Source organism: Acomys russatus, chromosome 7 (assembly GCF_903995435.1).
Source record: "Acomys russatus chromosome 7, mAcoRus1.1, whole genome shotgun sequence".
In the NCBI taxonomy this organism is placed as follows: Eukaryota; Metazoa; Chordata; class Mammalia; order Rodentia; family Muridae; genus Acomys; species Acomys russatus.
This window is the reverse complement of record NC_067143.1, coordinates 48,761,822-48,783,022: the sequence shown is the minus strand read 5'-3', so window position 1 is coordinate 48,783,022 and position 21,201 is coordinate 48,761,822. Positions and strand designations below refer to the sequence as shown.

At 45.3% G+C, this 21,201-nt stretch overlaps 1 protein-coding gene across 1 annotated transcript in view; it reads right to left on the bottom strand.

The window, feature by feature from the left end:
- The window catches only part of Tenm4 (teneurin transmembrane protein 4), a 393,055-nt gene that overhangs the window by 164,832 nt on the left and 207,022 nt on the right, over positions 1-21,201 (bottom strand). Inside the window, 3 exon segments of the mRNA XM_051148959.1 lie at positions 5,633-5,843; positions 6,636-6,850; positions 13,399-13,569. Of these exon segments, the coding sequence (XP_051004916.1) occupies positions 5,633-5,843; positions 6,636-6,850; positions 13,399-13,569 (597 nt within the window).

Here is a 21,201-nt window from a genome sequence, read left to right as displayed (position 1 = left end):
AGAACAAAGAGCAATGGTCTAGAGGAAACCGAGAGAGTCCACAGCTCACACCACTGTGAGAGTCCTTCTGTCATCTCTGATGCCTGCCTCCCACCCCTCCCACCCAACCCTCACCACCAGATCACAGCCTGCAAACCCAGTAAACTCTCTGGACCACATAAATAAATGGCTCTTGTTCCAGGCCTCAGAGAAAGCAGTCTGGTTCTCATCATGTTATCTTCATTTGCAAAGTCCTATGTTCACTGCAGAATTAACTCTCTGCTCTGGGTAGCAGTCAAGGCTGTCCTCCGTGACTCATTTGCCACATGTTCCAATGGCACAGAACTGCTCTACCGACTGCACAGCCAGCCCCAAGGTTTCTAGCTATCTACCTCCAACTCGTGCCATCCCTGGGACTTGGAAAAGGTTGCTTACCATTTACTTTCCATTTTTATTTGTTAATGAGGATCTTTTAAAGTAAAATTGTATGGTGTGTGTGTGTGTGTGTGTGTGTGTGTGTGTGTGTGTGTGTGTTGTCTCATGTGCATGTGCAGTACCCATGGTGAACATATGGAGATCAGAGGACAACTTGTAGGAGTCAATTCTTCTCTTTACACTGTGTAGGTCTCAGGGATTGAACTAAGGTTACCAGTTGGCAGCAACCATCCTACTAGCCCCCTATTTTCTTTACATATGACTGGGCCACTCCTTCATTAAGGACCAGATTAAATGTTCCTCTAGCTCGCAAGCTGCTGGGACACAGTCAGCAGGGCACTCCCTCCTCCCATTCCTGCATCCTGGCCCTTTGATCTGTGCCTCCAGGAATGACCTCCCTTGCTCTTTCCTTTGTCTCAGAGGCAGTTACTGTACAAACACCATCTCCATCAATCCAAGCCATGAGCTACTTTTTTCCCAAGGACACAGCGTGGAAAAGAAGCAAGGTTGAATAATAATAAATGGGAAACAAGCAGAAAGGATGATGGAAGCAAAGATAGGAGCTGGACCACTTGCAGTGCCTGGATGCAGAAGGGACTGATTGCCAGCAGCTGCCTGAGCATAAACAAGAGCATCCTTCCTTAGGTTAGCACCAGGAAGACAGAGTATGCTCCTTCTATAGACTCCCACGGCTGGCACTTTCTAACAGCACTCCTCACTTCTCCATCTGGCCTTCTAAATCCACTGTGGGCCACCTCAGTCATTTTGCAGCTCGGGATCGCCTTGCAGCGGCGACAGGTTGCTCTGTCCTTTTATGTTTTGGCATCAACCCAAATGAAACGATAAGTTCTTAGCTGGAGACCCAAAATACCATGCTGCTTACTTGTCAGGCCTTGGGGTGACAAGCCACCTCAGAAAGATGTTCTTGTTTTTAAAGTTTTGGATACTGTAAGATTTTTTTTCACCATGGTCTTTTTAATGATTTCTCAAGAAAACTTCCTGGATAGATGTGAGGTTCTTACTCGTAATTGGAGGGAAGTTAACACGGGGGAAGTTATGATCTATAGAACACAAACAGAAATAAAATATTAACCTGTATCCATGGCAAATGCGTGAGGCTCCTGCACAGCGGAGACCTGGGGGGATTTAGAATTCAAGTTTCCATCTTAGCTTTGTCTTTAAATTTGGGCAAGCCATCTAAGCACTCTTAATCTCAGCCTGCTCATCTGTAAAGTTAAATTGAAGTTAAAACATCTCTTTCAAAGCTGGGGAGATGGATGGGTGAGGAAAGTGTTTACCTTGCATGGTCCAGGACCTCAGTTCAACTCCCAGAACCAGCATAAAAATGCTTAGGTCAGTGGTACACATAATCTCAGTGCTGGGGCCTGATGACTAGTTAGTCTAACCTAAACAGGAGTTCCCAGGCACGAAGAGGGTTGATGGCATCTGAAGGACAAGATCTAACAGTTTCCTTTGGCATCTACACACACACACACATACACACACCCCTCTTGTCTAAGGCTGCTGTAAGTTACATAAGAGCAAAGCATGGTCTCCAATGCACACTAGATGTGTTTTAGATATTTGATAAGTGAATGAACTGACGAACATGTAGAAAACAAATTACATATGACAGGTGAGGAGGGAACATACTAAAAAAGGAAACCCTAAGCACTGCCGTGAGGCTGGTGTGAAATCACGCCTAGCTTTTCTTGTAGCATCCTTAAACCTCAACTTCCTCATTTGCAGTGGGGAGGGCTGCCTCCTCATGCAGCTACTGTAAGTCTTAAAAGATGCATGTCAAAATCCTTTGCTTTCCAGGGGACCTGTGACGTCATTAACACCTGCGGTCAGCATGGCTGCCATCCTCACATGGGAGTCAAGGGTAGAAACAGTCCCCTCTGATTCTGAGCCTCCCTGTGCTAGGGAAAGGTTGTTGCTTCAGAAGGCAGATGCCATATTTTATTCTAAAACTAGCTTGGTTTCAGTGGGAATGTGCACACGTGTGTATGTGCACACGTGTGTATGTGCATGTGTGTGCCATAGATCCAGTTCATTGAGGGTCTCTGTGTGGAATTATTTGTAGATCCAGTTTGGAAAGTGCTTTTAGATATTTTTTCCAAGGCAAAAGATAAACTCATTTAATTTAAAGCCATCAGCTGGATTGCATTAAATGGAGGGAAAAGCAAAAACATACACAATGCAGCCATTTGTTAAACACAATTATTTCTGCCGTTACTTAATTACAAGCAGACGTAAATACCCTGCATTCTGACATCTCAGGTCTTCTTAAATTCTCGATCTGTGTTTCAGCAAGTAATGAAAGGAGGCTCATATTCCAGTTTGTGTGTTAAGCAAACCCAAGAGTTATAATTGTATATTGGGACCATAATGACTTTGCTAAAGCAAGACCTAAACTTTTAATTAACCTGCCAAGACAAATTAGAGCTCACAGCTCACAGGTAACGATCACAGACAGCTGAGACTCAATGCTGGGGACTCTTGGGAAAGAGGGATTAATAGCAACATCAGAATCAGTCTGTTTTTGTATTAAAGGGAAAAAAAAACCAGCGTTCATTACACAATCATTGTAGCTTGAAGGGAGGCAGACAGGTCAGAGAGACAGTGAGAGAAAAAGGAAGAGAAAGGAACTGAGGAGAGTACCTTAGCTGCTTCTCCCTGTGCCGTGGCACAACTTTTTACTGCTTTTTCTAATCCTCACAACAGGGACCGCAAACTACCTCTTAAAATTTTTTTTCCAGATAGGGAAGGGTGGCCTGTCATTGATGATTCTAGAAGTGACATGGAAGCTCAAGAGAAGGGAGGAATAGGGAGGCCGCTCCATGGGGTGTTTTTGGAGCCTTGTTAGCAGAAAGGGAACCTGGGCTGTCTATCTGCTCAGAGTCAGACTTTCTGAAGAAAGGACCAGGGATCAGAACTTCTTCTCCATGCCTCAGCTGATTCCTTTGTCCCAAAGCATTTGAGAAGGACCATGACCATAACCCCTTGGTGTTTAGAACGGGCATAGCCGCAAGGGCTCTGCTGGGTACTGCTCCCCCAGGCCTGCTGCAGCTGACTCTGCATTTATCCAGACCCTCAGGTAGTTCCTTGGTGCCTCGATGTGTAGGAAGCAGATACAGCCTACCTGCTCTAGCAGGCATAAAGGGGTTCAGAGACAGTGTCCACCATGCAGGCGAGAAGAGAGGAGCCAGGTTGAAAGGCGAGACCATGGCCTTAGTTAGAAAGGTTCGCATACTCCGACAAGCTGAGGGTTGACAATGGAACATCCCACTATTTCCTCACTGTTTTAAGATGCCGATCCTAATTAAAATGGCTTTCAGTAAAGATTTAAATTAATAACCTCTTATACTTATACCCAGTTATTAAAACAGAAATCTGACTGTAAAGGCTTCCAGCTCTCTGTGGGCCGAATGCCGTGTGCCTCCTTGTGAACTGTACCTAGGAGTCAGGCTGAGACACCAGGGAACTCAGATGCCATGGAGCATGATGATTGTGTCCCCAGATTAAAGCTACCATATCAAGAAAGACAATATGTAGTGACTTCTGCCAAGTGGAACTTGAAAAGTGAAGACAGCCTAGATGTTAGTGAGGCCTGAGCCCAGCCTCCAACAGCAGGGCCTGGGAGCTACAACACTGGTCTCCATGTCAGTAGTCATTACTAAGACACGGCTTCAGATCCAAGAATCTTTTAAAATTAATTAACTTTTAATTACTTATTTTGAGACAGGGTTTCTCTGTGTAGCCCTGGCTGTCCTAGAACTCAGTCTGTAGACCAGGCTGGCCTCAAACTTAGAGCTCTACCTGTCTCTGGCACTAAAGGGGTGTGCCACCGCTACCCAGCAAATTTATTTATTTTTATTTCATGTGCATTAATGTTTTGCCTGCATGAACATCTGTGTGATGGTATTAGCTCCCCTGTACCTAGAGTTAGAGAGAGTTGTGAGCTGCCATGTGGGTGCTGGGCCTTCTGAGAAAGCCCTCAGTGATCTTACAGCTGAGCTATCTCTCCAGCCTCAGGTTCCAGAATCTTAAGAAACCGACAGATGGAAAAGAATAAGTGGTCTGTATGATGTTAAAAGCCAAGTTCCCGGTAGAGCTTCTGGACTAAGTCTATTTTCCATCACATCACACAAGAAACTACTCAAGAGGGAAACTGATAACATGGCAACCGCCAAGACCAGAACTGCCAAGGGTCCTGCTGAGAGGAACCCGAACAGAGAAAAGGTCAGACTCCTGCTTAGTCCAAACCAACAAGGAGACTCAGTGTGCATTGTGGAGCCAGACTACAGCTCCAGTCAAGTACAACACAGAGGGACATCTCCTTCCTCAACACCAGCTGTTGGATGCCCACCCTTCCTTCTTTGTCATAAAAGCTTCTGCCTCAATACTAAAGGCAAAACTGCAAATAAGGGGGCATCGGGCTGAAAATAACTACCATCATCGTTCAGGAGGGAGAATTGGGGTCCTTGAAGAGTGTTGCAAACCTACTGCCAAATCGAAACATTTTCCTTCAACTCCATTTCTCTTGTCAGAGAGACTCCCAGCCAGGGCCAAGTGCTTTCAGCTGCACCCTAAAGCACCCACCAGGCAGGCAATTCACCTGTCCAGGAGCCGGGTCCATGGAGCTATGATCTGGCTGAGTTCTCGATACCAGGGCTCACTCTGTGTCAGAGAACAGCACATGCCTGCTCTCAGTGAGACCCCAGTGCTCCTGCAGACTGCTCTTCTGGGCCCTAGCTCTGCTGTTTTTGCTCTCTCTTCTAGCCATTCTCTTCTTTTCTCATCTGCCAGCATTTGCCAATTTCAAAAGTAAAAGACAAACCCAACCAAAACCAGAGCCCAGAAGACAAATTAGCCAGTTGAACTAGGTGAGACTTTAAAGTCAGGAGGGAGGCAAGTGGCCATGAGGGCCATGTGTCCTCTGTGTGGCTTGCTATCCAGGGTGCCTATCGGAATGTCAGTTTTGCCTCCTAGCTCTTGAGAGGCAGCTAGCTGGTGGTCCACACATCACCCTTACCCGGCAAGTCCACTTGGGCTGACCTTGCAGGTTCTATGTGGCAGCTCTAGCTCTGGGCAAGAGCTATCACTATTCAGTTCCAATGCCAATTCTACTCAGTTCCAACTCCTTGCTGGCACCAACTCCTGAGTTCAACCTTCCTCTCATCCAAAGACACTAGCGGAGGGTGTGGCTGCTTACCGATGGCGGTGGTGAGAAAGGAGACCACTTCTGATTCCTTCCCATCATTGTAAAAGGCCAGGTGCCAGATTCCCGAATCCAGATACTGGATAAAACCGGTCTCATGGCTGGATGGGGGACCAGTGCCCCGGGACTGGCGCTGGGGAACCTCGAGGCTCCTTGCCTCCTGGGTTAGGAGCCTTCTTCCATCCAGTAGCTCCACAAAGTCAAACTGAAGAGCAAAGAGAGCAAAGTTAGCAATGGACTGACGCCTCCACCCGCCAAGCTCCCTGCAGGGCTTCTTCTAGCATGTCTAGGAGGGACGGAAGAGAGTCAGAAAAAGAAAGCAAGGAGAGCAGACCTAACAAGCCCTCCCTAGATCTAGAGCCTTCATGGATGTAGCATACCTAATGATTATTTATTGTCTTGCTTTGCTTTAATTTGGGGACATGCAATTCTTTACTTGATTATGTACATACTACGATAGCCATGGTGTCTTCAGTGGCAGGCGCCTCGGTAGAGGCTTTGTGATCATTGGAGGCTCGCAAGTATGGAAGGGAATCTTAGGGGTTTGAAGAGGGGCTGGAGACTGGGTGGGGGTGGGTTAGTCATGAGCTAAATTGGGTTAGCTCAAAATGCCACCTGTCAAACACAAGCCCTGATTGCCCCAGGACTGCTGGTTTGAAGCTCCAGAAAAACTCATCAGGCAGTGTTCACACCCGCAGGAGGGGTGAAGCCCTGCTGCCTCACTAGTAAACACCGAGCAGCTACCTAGCCAGGTCTTAGTAGATGGAAGGTATTTATCTTATCTCACATGAAGCTGAAGCTGTGACGTTTAGGACTGCACAGTGGTTCTTTGGTCATCAGAGTTCAGGCCCATCTATTGCTCTGGGACCTGACCTTTGGTCAAATTCTGGAGCTAAAATGATCGCATATGACCCCAGAATGCATGAGAGATGTTTATGGTTTTGATTACGTTAGCTCCAAAGCTGGTGAGGTCAGTGGGCATGTGAGGTCCAGTTACCTGAGTATGGGAAGGAGGGAGGCCTTTTCTGCCATAAATGCCAACCAGAGCTGCTTTCCCCAGCGACACATTGAACTTCAGATGTACAGGGTGGTCTATGAACACCTGAGATCTCCAGAACGTTCCAGGTGGAATCTTCTGGGAAGCCCGTCTCCCCACGTCGATTTCTCCGGAGTCTATGAAACTGTCCTCTGGAAAGAAACTACTTGGCTTTCCTACCAAGACATGGGGGAGGGAAGACAACAGCATTCTGGTCAGTCACACACAACAAGGAGCCAGCACCCCAATGTCCAGAACTCCACTCAACCTTTCACCCCAGAGGTCTGCAGCCAGCTGCCTGGCCGGCTCCCCATGTACCACGAGTAAGATAGTCTAGAATTTTCCCCCAATGACGCTCAAATTGTTCTGCTAAAAATATTCATTCTTCCAAAGCAGTATGGGTTCCTCCCAAAGGACCATCTGTTTACTGCATAATGCCACAGCTTGTTAAGATATATTTTGATCCTAAAAATAAGCATTGGTGGTCACATGAGAATAACTTTGTGATTTTGTGAGTGTGTGCCTGTGTGTCTGTCTGTGTGTGTGTGTGTGTGTAAAAGGTTATATGATAAAGCAGAAAAGACAGAGGGAGCAAGGCATTGTCTGCCATTCAATTTCCAACCCTGTAGCAGGAGACATGATGGGAGCGGAGGGAAGTATTTTATGTTCGTGTGAAAACTGGAAGCCACATCCTAAAGTTGTGTGTGTGTGTGTGTGTGTGTGTGTTGGAAGAGCACCATGGATTGACAAAGGTGAGGAAGGGGGTGCTTAAGAAAGGAGGAAATATGTCTGAAAGTGTTGTGGCAATTTGTGTGTGTGTGTGTGTGTGTGTGTGTGTGTGTGTGTGAGAAAGTGGTTAAAGGAACTTCTCAGGTCCACAGATGAAATCTATAGCATACTTAGAAGTTGAACCCGGCCCCAGCCCTAGACCACAAGGGATGAAGGGCGCTTAGGAATGACATCTCTTGCTCTGCTCTACTGCCAATCAGCAGTGACTGCTTTTGGGGGGGAAGCAACAAACCCCAGGAAGGAAGGCTACTTACCAAACTTCCTCTTCATAGTAATTAAACACACTTGCATATGAACAAGATAAGCCCTAACTTCCTGCCAGACATTAGCCTTCTTAAGGGTGGGGAGGAGGGGCAGGGACATTGGGAAGACCACCCTTAGGACCCCAAATCAAGTCAACAGGCTCCATTGTATTTGTCAGGAGTAAACACCCCTCCTATCCCCACCCCCCCCCCCCCCCCCCCCCCCCCTCCCCGCATCTTGGCTCAAAGGCTTTTCATGTGGTTAGAGATGCCGTTCTAAGAGAACAAGAATCATTTGCAAAGAAAACACGTTTGTGGAACTTCTTATAAAAAGCATTTGGAGAGAAGACATTACGATGGCTTTCCCCCCTCAGCTTTGTAAGACTCCTTACAAAGCACATTTGATGCTGAAATGGAGCTTGGCAGGGCATTGTTGTAGTCATAAAATATTTTACTGTTTTAAATAATAAAATTCAATTTAAATGTTAAACTTCTCCATATGTTATCATTCCTTTATAAACTCCTAGGCAGAAACATCAGGTTTTTAACTTTAAACCATTAAATGTTATTTTAATTAAAAATGTGCCAACAACAACAACAAAAAAAGTTAAAATGCACGTTATCAATAAAAGCACCATGGATATTCTACCATTAACGCAAAAAAGAGTTTGCATTTAATTCCTTATGGAAGGAATGTGCCCCAGACTTTTACCTTGAAAATGAAGACACACAAACCTCCACTTTGTGAGTCACGGAACTTCAAAGACAGAAGCGCAACTCACAAAGCATTAGGATGGGAGAGAATTATTCATGTTCTTCTTTATCTGATCTGTGGGTTCCCAGGACTGTAACCTTTTTATAGTGCAGGTACAAAGTTGTACACCCTCAGCTTTAAGTTCTCCCAGGGAGGCAGACCTAGGGGTGGGGGGAGGTGGGGCTTGTGAAACAAAAGCCTTCTGAACCTACCGCTTCTACGAAGGGTTGAGAAAGCTGCATATGCCTGCTAATTCTGAAGGCTGCTTTCCTCTGAGAGAAGGGAGGAGTGGGAGCCAAGGGGGCTAGAGAACTGTCTGCACTCAGATGTTCCCTGTCTCAGAATAAATAATGGAAAACCTGTCCCTCGCATTAGCCAGCAGGGTTCCCTTCCTCCCTAGCAAAGAGGAAAGCACAGCAGAGGAGGCAGCTTTATAGCTCAGGCTGGGTCCAGCAGCCTTACAGCTCAGGCTGGGTCCAGCAGCCTTACAGCTCAGGTTGGGTCCAGATATTTAATCTCTTCAGAACTCAGGTAGGATTTTAAGGCAAGGGCATGTGTCTCTTGCCCAAATAACATGACAGAAGGGGGAGTTTTTTCTTTCATAGTTCAAAGATGTGGGCCAGGTGCGAGGGAAATGCTGGCTCCACACTGGACCAATGGGTGTGGACTGGGGGCTGAGAGGAAAAGAATGGACTGGAAAGATAACCTGAGATTGCCAGGGCTGGGCTGGGGGCTAGAAGTGGGAGAAAAACTTTCTTCTTGCCTTAAGAAAATTCCATCCTTCCTTTGCCTGTCTTTCCAGATCATAAGATTCCTTCTTTGTAATTCTGAACACAAAGCCTGAGGACTAGAATTTTTTTTAATGTCCCATTGCAAAAGCATACTACACCAGTGGTGCAAGAGAACGGAAAGAGACTGGAGGTTGGTAGAGGGGAAACAGCCTGTGTATAAAATCCTCTCTTTATGTATATTTTACCAGATACCAGATATTAGGAGGAGAAATAGTAGTGAAGGCAGAGGTTAATGAGTTCCAGCTGTGTCAAGTGCCTTCATTCACATCAGTTTTAGTTGATTCTCATGAAGAACATCTCTGCACCAAGGCTCTGCCTGCTTAACAAGTCAGTGGGAGATGAAGGCACTTGGGAAACCTCTTTACCTCTTAGAATACGGCTTCTCAGGGGATTAAACAAATGAGTGATAGGTGAAAACTCTGAAGAGACACTCTCGGTGGTATCGGGGTGCGCTGACCCTCTCAAAGAGCAGCAACTCCAGTGGGGCTCAACTCAGGGTAAATGTCAAGACTTAGCCAACCAGACCCGAAGTCCAGTTAAGAACCTTGTGGTATGTCAAGGTATGAAAGTTGATCGTTTTTTATTAATTAGGAAGCTATAAGCAGGACTCAGTGTAGTCAGGGTTTAAAGGGACACACACTAGGTGCTAGAGAGAGCACTACTAGGTGTCTCTAGGTCACACCCAACGGTACAGGAGACTTAGTTTAGACCTTATCCCTCCCAACAGCTGATTCAGTTTTGCAGCATGGATTCCATTGATACCTATCTTTACCTTTGTAAACTTAGAAAGATTCAAGCTTTCTAGAGCAATGCTGCCCAAATATGCAATCATGCACATAATGAATTGCTGGTCAGATAGTGCCATCAAACATGGAAGACTTGGAAGCATTGGAACTGCCATGCTTCTCAATCACAGTCTTTATTGTCCCGACCAGACCCATTTAACTGGGGTCTGAATTTCTAATCATCTAGCAATGCTCCTACCTGCTTGTTGTTGTTGTTTTCAATGCAATAGATTGCACAAAGAATCCCTTAGTTTCCTTAGCAACTGTCTGAAATTTTTGGTTAACAAAATAAGCTGTCCCATTTTGGAGAGGCCAGTCAAGCCTGCATGCAGCAATTTGCATAGTTCAAACTGATGGACAATTTTTATTACATTGCGAAAAGAAAGCGCTACCCCTAGCCCACCAAGTCAACCATCAGAAATGCTTGTCTATTTAGAGATTTCCCCCTTCCCCATTAATACAAACACAGGATCATGTGGTGCTGCTTGAGGAAGCGGCAACATTTGGTTTCTATCCCATGATGACCCTGAAATGTTTACGGCCACTTTGAAAATACAGTATCATAATTGATGTTTGATGTTATTCTCACAGACATGACAAACACAGCACTGGGATTATCAGATATTTAATTTATATAACTTAAAAGACATACATTTAAGTATTTTTTCAAATACTTAGGAGGACCTGTGAGGGTGAGGGTAAATGTTAATTAGGATACATCTCTAGGATCTTAGTCTCTGAAGTGGAATGGCCCTGGACTAAGTAGGCAAGATGAAGTTGACCAGCTGGACCGATGAACACTGTAGATGAGTGGCCCCTCCCTGCTGGGATCTGAAAAGAGCCATCGGCACCCTTGTTTTACAGATGAGAAAACTAAGGCCAAAGAGATGAAGTAACTAGTATGAGTTAACAGAACAAATAAAATGCTGGCTTTTGAACCACACCTTGGGTTGTGTGCCTCCAAGGCACATTCACACTCCTGCCCCCCCCCCCTTCTTAATCACCTCATGCTACTTCTCCCATTGTCATGATGCAGGGACACTAATCTTAATTCTGTAATCAATTCTTTCCCCTGATACCATCGGAAGGGACCAGAGATGTGCCCTCGCAGTAGGGCACTCACTGTTGAGATAAAATCTAAAGAAGCAGAGCTGTATCATCACGATTAAAAACAGAAACTGAGTAGACGTTGGTTTGACTGGGGTGGGGGAGAACCATGTGATCTCCCATAGACTATAGAAGCTTTCTTTTCTGTGTTTTCAGGCACATGCGTTTTTTTCTTACAGTAATTGCTCCTGATGCTGACTGTTTTTCAGTACTGCCCTCCATTTAAGGGGTTTATAAGCAAGATTTCCATTTGCATCAGTAATGACAGATAATCCCTTTAAGCAAAAATACTCCAATTAAAATAAGCCAATAAGGCAGTGTAATTTTATGTTGTCTCTTATCTACACCTCCTGCTCCTCCGGAAAAACTAAGCAGAGCCCAAACAACCCACAAACTAATTTCATTAGAGCAGAAGATTTCAGATAGACTTAACTCCCGCTGAAGGAATGTCTGTTAGAGATTCATGGTGGGAAGAAACTACACTGTGTTATAGGAAATCCTTTACCAATTCTGTAATGGATAACGATGGTTTAAGTGTGTTTTCACAGACTGATTTAAAGACAATTGTCCCTTTATGAGTCTTCATTGGTGGCACAAGATAGTATCCACTGGTGTGAACATTGCAAGCCACCAGGACCATGGACAGTGTCACCATGGTAAACCAATCCTTCAAGAGCACCAATTAGCTTTATGATGATTCTTGTACAAATTTCACCTGTAGAACTTGCAAGTTGCAGTGCACAACCTAAGGTTCAGTGCTTTTTGAAGGGAAGGAAAGTGAAGCCTAGATTTGCTTAAGCTTACATCCCAATCAGTGGCTCCTAACTCCTCCAGTGGCCCCAATGCCCTATCCCATTATAAAGAAGCATACATTATTCAGTATTTTAGCTCTTTAAAAGGAAGAGATGTGGCTTTTCCTCTCCAAGTAGTGGGTAAGCATTTTAGAATCAAATCAAATCTCCTCTTTTCACTTCCTTTAATGTGTCTACAGGTCAACAGTTGACTTTGAACTTGAGGGTCATCAATGCGGAGGTCATGAGGAGGTACTTTGAGTAAGCACAAGTTAGCCTTTAAATCAAATCGATAGCTGGAAGGCAGGTCTTTGAAAGGACACAGAGACCCAAAAGGCATGACCCCACAGTTAAGTGAGGCAAGAGGAAACATGGCATGAGCTGTAAATGTAGGAGCCATGGCCACTTTGCCAAAAGGCGAACAGCAGAGAGACAATACAGATCACAGTAGATGCAGGAGAAGGGGAGGCCCTGTGTCTGAAGGACAACTGGACTGGCCGGGGAGTTTACACAGCTTTCCAACTTTGGTAAGCCTGAACCATTCTCAGCTGGCAGTGAAAGGAGTTGTATCCATGCCTTGTTTTAAAGATCCTTGAGCAACTCAAAACATGGATCTGTGGATTCCTACTCAAGAATGCCAAATCCAAAATGTCAATACCATCTCTGTCATGGATAGAGCACCCTTGCCTCGGGGTATAACAGGATTTCACATCCATATAATCTTTGAGGTCCTGGTAAGCACGGGGTTGGGCCAGGTGGGGAAACTCATGGAGGAAGTAAGAGCCGTGAGGTCCCGCACCTGAGCTCATATACTCAATTCTGCCATTCTGTGGGTCAAGTCACTTCATGCAATTTGTGTTTGCACCTAGGTTGGACATAGCTAATTACATCCACTTCACAGGGTTTCTGTGAGGTTTAAGTGTGCAGTAAAACGATATTAGTAGGAAGTTTTGATGCAGACACAGTGAGTACACAATACTTGTTATTATGGCAAATGAGGAAGCTAGGTCAGACATACTAAGTAACTTGCTCCAGGTCTGTCCCTGGGGTAGGTTGATCTGAAATGTTTTCATTGAAACATCCAGTCCAAAAGTCTCTTACCGGAACACACTATCCCCTACCATGTCCCACTTCCACACACACCTTTTGATCCCACGGGGTTCTCCAGAAGGGCTCCCCCTGACCCCACACGAAGATGGATAGCTGTCAATGTGAACACCCCTAAGACATCCTTGGAGGCATGGAGTGGGATGCAGCAGAGCACCGCAGGTCCTGCGGAACCCTGCTCTGGGCTCACATTGACAGGAAGCGGCGATGGAGACACAGGCGGGCTGCAGCCGGTGTGACGTACAGAGGATGGAAGAAGCATGAGGGTGCGTCAGGCACGAGATGTGCATGATGGAGGCCTGCTCCGTTCAAAGGCAGACACAGACGACTCACAACACGGACAACGCAGCAACCCTACCTTCTGCGGCTCCTTTGCCTTTCCTGTCAGGGGTCTCTAAGCCAGTGCCCCCTGAGGGATACAGGGAGACGTCCGTTGGCACAGGCCAACTGCTGGCTGTGTCCTCCGTGATCTCATACATCTGCCCCTCCATCGGCTGCAGGTGCCAGTTTAGGCCAAACAGGTGCATGGCTGTGGTGAGCAATGAAAAAAGTCATCTTTTTCTGCTGGAGGTGGTAACGGAACTCCCACGCCACAAGGAAAGGGGGTCTGGGGTGGGGAACACAGACCCTCAGTTCAGCTCAACAACAGGCCCCCGGAGAGTGATCTCTTAGAGTGTCAGGCCCTGCAAGGTGACTCGATACACCGCCGTGATCGAGGTTTAGACCTTGCCCTTGAGGAGCTCAGAGTCTGGTGATGTTGGGACTAGATCAGGGAAATCAGAGTTTCAAGAAGTCTTGGCCTTATTTTCTTCGAAAGATAAATAACAATCTAGAGGGCAGAACTGTAATTTGTATGACAGAGGATTATTTCCTTAATATAAAAGTAACACTCAGAAGCAAGTAAAATCTAATAGTGCAGCGGAAAAATGGGCATAGACTATGGCCAGAGTGGTTACTGATGGGAACTACCCAGGGCTTTTAATCATATGAAAAGGCGCTTAACATCACTCACTGAGAAAGAAATCTAAGTCAAACTCTGAAATATTATGTTTCACATATGGTTCGGCAAAGATAAAAAGGGCTGAAAATATACTATGTTGGCAGAGGATGGGAAGCAAGCGCCCGCACACTTTGCTAGTGTGAGCACAAATTGGTATGTGATAAAAGCGAAACAAATTTAAAATACATTCACCCTTTACCCTGGGATTTCAAGGTCCCAATTCTAGAAATTTCTCCTCCACATATACTCACATATCTAATAAATGAAGCACGTACAAAGTTACTCGCTAGAGCATAATTTTAATAGCAAAATTTCATAAACCGGTCCATGGATAAGAGGCTAGGTAGGATCGAGCCACACAACACAATAGCGCAGATCATAAATAGACTGAGGAAGCTTTTTATGTGTGTTTTTTCTGCAACTATAACCTGCAGAAGAATGTGTTTGATATGATACCTTTGGCTTTAAATTGTATGGAGCTTCTGGAAGGATACGAAGGACAGTCATAACACGGGGTACTCCCTGTGAAGGAAGGGTATGGGCAAGGGTGGGAGGGGCTATTCTGCACATCTTCATTTTGTACCATGGGCATGCTTTCCTGCTATAAGAGTAGTTTTCCAAAGTAGCAAGCTACTGTCTGAACATACCAGGTTGCGAATGCTGTTTCCAGAAAGATTTGTAATCTAGTGTGGGATTGGTGTGTGAGGTTCACTTTGGGAATCAACACTGTTGGTGTCTGGGGTGTGCACAGTGGCAAAGACAACATAAGAAATTCTGCCCCGACCAAGTGGAAGGGGAAAACAAACCCCTAAAAGTTGTCCTCTGATGTCCACTTGAGGGTTGTGGCGTGCATGTGCCAGTACTCACACATTACCACGTTGCATAGACAAAAACCCAAGCCACACCAAAATTCCTCCCATAAAATGAGACAAGACTTGAGCCTGGTTAGTGGTCTGCACTCACCACTTCCAGGATGCCCACCCTGGCTTCCACACATGGCTCAAGCTTTTACCTTCCTGGATCTCACACCATGCTATGTCATCTCATTGATGATCCTGTTTTTAAAGGCCCCCTGAGACCCTGGAGTCAGCCAGAACCCACAGTCAAGCAGTGAAGACAGATGGATTAGGATGTCCACTCAGAAGGTCACAGCCTAGAGGAGGGGGTGACTGAGAAAGGTGGCCACAAAACATGCAGGGGCTCTACAGAGATAGGGAGGTGCATGGAACTATACTCACTACGTACTCTGTGTGTGTGTGCATATGTGTGTCTGTGTGTGTGTGTGTATGTGTGTGTGTGTTGACTTGTACACATCATGTCTGATTCTCATGTCAGTTCCATTAAACCAAATTTTGAGAGGATGCACAAATATTAGATCTTGGTACAAATTAACAAAACAAATCAGAAAGTTACTTAACATTACAATACTTCTAAGACAATGACTGAAATGTTCTACTCTGTGTCATACATTGTGTTAAAACTAAGCAGAACAATGTCTTCTTTAGCTTTCACGCCCACCCTAAAAGGTTAAACTTCACAGCCAGATGTTGCCGATGATAAAGTGACAGTAAGGGGACAACTGACATGTGCAAGGTTAGGTGAACAAGAAGAGGCAGAGTCTGGTCTAGAACCCACATCTGCCCAGATCTGAAAACTCATAACCCGAGCTTTTCTTCTGTGGAGCTCAGGCTCCACCCACACAGCCGTTGCCTCTTATCAGCTCTATCTTACAAGGTGGGCACATGAAGACTCCCCTTCCTGGCCTTCGGACAGACTCCTGGGGCTAAAACACAGGACTCTTCCACCTGAAGCACCAGGCTGTTGTGTTATGGATAAGTTCATGGATGGTGGATTTGAAGACCTACAACAACCTTTCAGCCACAAAACATGGTAGAGGCACCTGGCACACACAGCACATTCTTGTGACTTCAGGCCATATACCAATCATGCTTGATTTAGCCAGGAGGTTGCATTTTTGTTGATGGGAAAAATGACTCTTTACTTTTGCTTTGGTTTCTGTCATGTGGAACCAGAGGTAAGAAAATATCCTGAGCCCTAAGTGCTGTTTGCTAGTTGCAGTATCTTATCTGAGAAATAGGGAAAACACATTTGGTCGGGGTTTTTTTATAACTGAAACAGTGGGGTGCTGTGTAAGAAGGGTGCTGTATCAGAGGTGTATGCCATGTCAGTGGGGTAGTACACAGGTGGAAATGTGGGAGGAGTAACATGTAAGAGGAATATAGCACGCAAGAGCATACCGAGTCAGAGAGATGCTGTATCAGAGGTGTAGTCCATGTCACTGAGGTACTGTAAAAGTGGTATACCATGTCATGGGGGTAACATATCAAGATGGTGCCATGTAAGAGAGATACCATGGCAGACAGGTACCAAGTCAATGGAGTACCATGTCATAAGGGTACAATGTGATTAGTGTATCACACCATCAGTGGGATACGATGTGCCAAGGTACTTTGACAAGTGTATGTTAAGTGCTGTATTTTCCCAGGCATAAGATTTGTGCTGGTGATAACAACAGTGATGGTGACAATGGCAGTTCCCACTGACTGAGCAACTTTATAGTCAAGGGTACTTACTGTGTGAGGTGCTTTACCCTGCTTTCCACTCCTGAGCAGTGGTAACAATAAAGAGACAGTTAGCTTGCCTGCAAGGAGGGAAACTGCTATTTCCTAAGTTGAATTAGCTCACATTTCTACTTACCTTCCTACTGTTTTAATCTATATATTGGCAACTCCGAGGTAATGGAGAACTTCCTTGAACTACACACAACTCAGATGTACACCGTTAAATGAGCACTGCTTCTTCCCCCATTAAAGTCAATTATCTTATCTAAGAGTGCCAAGTGCTGTCTTGTTAAAAGGTCACTCGAATTAACTAATTCCAGAATGAATACAATGCTCACAGCTCTGTGAAAAGAAACATTTTTATTGTCAGAGCTTTCTCTAAAATTTAAGAAGATACAAAAGCAAGCCTTTCCTTAAAAAAAAAAAAAAAAAAAAAAAACCAAACCAAACCAACTGCTGGGGCAGGGTTTGGGAGGGTGGGAGGGCAGAGTTTCAGAGACAAAACTCTCCAGGGTCCCAGGGGACATTAATAGGGCAAATCAGTCCGTAGTTTGGGCGAGGGGCCTGGAAGACGACAGGTGGGCCCTTCCATCTCATCCTTTCTATTCTGACAGGTACTTTCTGTGGCCTGTAGAAGAGGCCTCTCTGAAAGCCAAGCTCCATTTGAAACCCACACGACTGATTCCCCACATTCCCCAGGCCACCCTGAAATGGCAGTGGAAGATGGAGACAGGGAAAGGACCAAAGCCATCAGCATGGAGCTCAGCGAAACCTTGTTGCTACTTCACTACTAACCTACCAGGCAAGAGGTGCCCCCTGGTGTTATAGTGGCAAGTCTGCACAGGGGCAACCAACCACTTTCTAACTGGAATTCGGGCCCCATAGACAGGATCGAATTCACATCCAGCACTATAAATCTCATGAGAGCCGGGGGTCTAGGGAGGACATAGGCCTTAGTTGAGAAAGCACTATGTGCTGTCAAATTGCCTTCTGAAAAGTTATGCCTAATCTCCATAGATTAGTGCTGCCACAAGCTTTGGTCAGAGACCCTTCTTTAAACTATGCATAGTAGTAACTGCAGACTCATAAGTAGCCAGAGTGCTAAGAGTACGTAACTGTTGGATGTTCAACCACACACTAGATATCTTTATCACCCTCTCCAAGGTGACAAAAACACAAGAGCCTGACGATTGGGTAGAATATTGTAGAATGTTATCTTCTAGTTGTGCTATGACCTTGAACTCACACTCCTGAATTCACAGCTGCTATGATTACCTGCACAAGATGGAGCCTATCAACATCCTATCGTGGATCAGGGAGGGCTTTCTCAGGCTTTGTTCACTCCTCAAGATCTATAGACAACTAATGGTTGCTGGTGGAGTGAGAGGCATTTTCTGCTGTGGTAGAGCCAGCGGTAAGGTGCCCATGCTTCTGTAAGTGATCTCTCACTACATGGATGCAAACCTAATGAAACTATTTGGGTCACAAGTTAAAAAAAAAAAAAAAAAAAAAAAAAAGACATGAGAGTCAAAAGGAAAACTAGTTAGGAAAAGGAAGGTGAACAGTGGGAGTGGGAAGGACCCAGTAAAGAGCAACAAAGGGCAAATATGGTCAAGATACAGTCTATGCATGTGTGAAAATGTTGCCTGTTATCATGCATGGTTAGTGTGTGTTAATAAAAAAACCATTGGAATCATTGGAAGATGAGAATTACAGACATGGGATTTGAGGAGGCAGAGGACCAATAAGCAATAGTATCTTGAAGCCCAAAATGAAGAGGACCTTTAGGCTGCCAACCAGGGTCCCAAATAGAAGTCATGCTAAGACACCCTAAACTTTGTCGCCATACTGTCTGGCAGGTGGTGAGTTCTACAGTTGTGGGTGAAGAGAGAGGACGAGAAATAGTTTGCCCTGATTGGTTCTCTCCAAAGGACGGACTGAGACCCCCCCCCCCCCAACACACACACAGAAGAACACACAGGCATGAACACACACACACACCACAAGTGCAATCAGGAATTTGGTCCTTGGAATCCATAAACTGCAGCCACAACCCAATCCATGACAGTCATTCAAGTGACAACAGGATCATTTGAAGTGTGCTCCACAGCCAACACCTGTGCATGTCACTCAGCCTCATGCTCATGCAGAAGGGAGAATGGGAAACATTAGGGAAGAATGTATTGAAGATAAAAGAAGCAACGTAAATCTACCCATAAAATAAAGGCTGAAATTAGAGCAGGGGGCAAGGGGCTGATGAAGCCACGGAATAGTCTCTGCCCTACAGTAACCTTTCTTTGAAGCTGCATAAAGCAGTCAACAGTATTGGTTCTGAAAGCAACCATGGCTCAAAAGTAATCAAAAGAGAAGCTAAAATTATAAATGATTCTCCCCAGCTTGCTGAGGATGGACCAGGCCATTCAAAGAACATAAATTATTTATTGTAGCTTTCATTCTCTGAAGAATGACGGGTAACTACCCACCAAGGTACATCACAGGATTATGTAAATTATACCTGCACCATATATTTTTAACTAAGGTGCAAATCCCTGCTCAAGTATATTGAGAGTGACCTAGATAAGAAACTTGGTTTTCCCATTAGACTACTTGTAATTCAATGAAAAGGTGACAAGATGCTTGAAGAGTTCAGAGAGAGGCTGTGGAGAAGTAGCAGGGTTCACAGGATCACCCACATTGAAATGTTAATGATTTCTAAAAGCCAAGAGCCAGGGTAGGAAAGTTCAGTCGCCCCAGCTCTGGTCCATCTGATCCTGGGGCTGACATTTTCCTGTCGCCTTTTCCTGCCCAGTGAGACATGAGAGATGGCTCAGAAAGTGCAAGCTTTGTCCTGACATTTGAAAAAAAAAAAAAAAAAAGGCTCCATTGATGTTCAGACACACTGAAGGCAGCCTAGCACCCAACTCAGACAAGGCAGTTAACAAAGCCATTAAGCCAGCCATCACAAGGTAGGGGGAAAAAGGGATGTGCAGAAACCCACTTGCATTTGCTCTGGAGTAGCTCCAGGGAGTGAGCAGAGATGGTTGTAACTGTGAGGAACTGTTGGTCCTAATGGCATTTGGGTGTTTTGGTGTGTCTGTGCATCACTTGCATGCCTGGTGCTATCAGAGGTCATGAAAAGGCATCAGATGCCCTGGGCCTGGAGTTACAGACCATTGTGAGCTTTAATGTAGGCTCTGTAAATCCAACCTCAGTCCTCTGGAGGAGCATCCAGTGTCCTCTAGGCTCATCAAGTGGCATTATTTTATGGTCACATGGCTGGCTACCCACTTGTCTGTTGCAGTACTCAAGATTAGTGATTTTTGTTCGTTTAAATAAGGCACTTGTATATGATTGAGGTCACTAGAGTGTTCTGACTTACAGTCTTCCAAGGACGGAAAGATGACAATATCAATACAAAGCAAGAGTCCATGAAAAGGCCACAGCTGTGCTGAAGGTCCTGCAGATCAACTGAACAGAATTTCAGGATTGTGGGATGCTTTAGACCTAGGGCCATAATTATCTTGGGCTGTCTTCAGTCTCCTTAATAGTTACTTACTACTAGCTGCTATGAGTGAGTTACTGCCCTTTCAGCTATCTGGTAAACCTTTGGAACGTAGTGCCTTAAGCAGACCACTGGCTCCCACCAGCACCAAAGCTAAGCTATCAGAGAGCATCTTAGGCATAGCAAATTGCCATGCTTTGCTGTAACCGGCCTGCTGTCCCCACCAAAAGTATCTGACAAATGAATTGCTTAATGACTCCCTTTTGTTTGGTGGCTATAAAGATTTTACCTAACAGCATTCAGAGTGGAACATGTCTCTAAAGTCATCTAAATCTTTTTCCCAGGTCATGGTCACCATATTTGGCCCAGGACAAACTACTTCTTACTGCTACTTTGCAGCAGCACCAATAATGACAGAAAAGACAAGACCACACAACGATGACAGCAGCTTTTCGCCTCTCAGTCCACAGCCCTGCTTTTTCTTTTACCACACTCAAAAGTTCTGACCAAGGGCCCAGTGACACAGAGATGTGCATGGCAATATAACAGGAGAGGAACCAGAAGTAGCCTGGACACTTGACACAGGGGACTGGCATTGTCTACATGGCAACCATGATAACAAACATTTATCATAACCAAGATGAAGAAGATGTTTAAGATACAGTGTTGGGGAGGGGAGCAGGGCATAAAACTGTGTGGGTTTTTTTTTTCCCAGGCTGTGTTTCTGTATGTACCTCTGTATATGTGTAAGAATTTCAACAAAGAAATAGGACACCATGCTTTGAGTTGGGGTGTTGGGCTTGTGGATACATTTTGTTCTCTGGTTTCCAAATGTATGTTAGTGCAGTTTACGTATAAAGAGGTTCTGTAGCTAAATCTCAGGCTAGATAGGTCTGAGGGTGATGGAACAGAGGGAGGAGGCCCTTATAAGCCAAGGGTCAGACTCTACACAAGGGGAGCCATAGTGGGTTATCAGGGTAGTGTGGAGGCTCAGAAGGCCCCGTGACCTCCAAAGGCACACAGGAAAGTGAGGAGCCACACATGAATCCAGATCTCGGTGGTTTCAAAGAGCAGTAT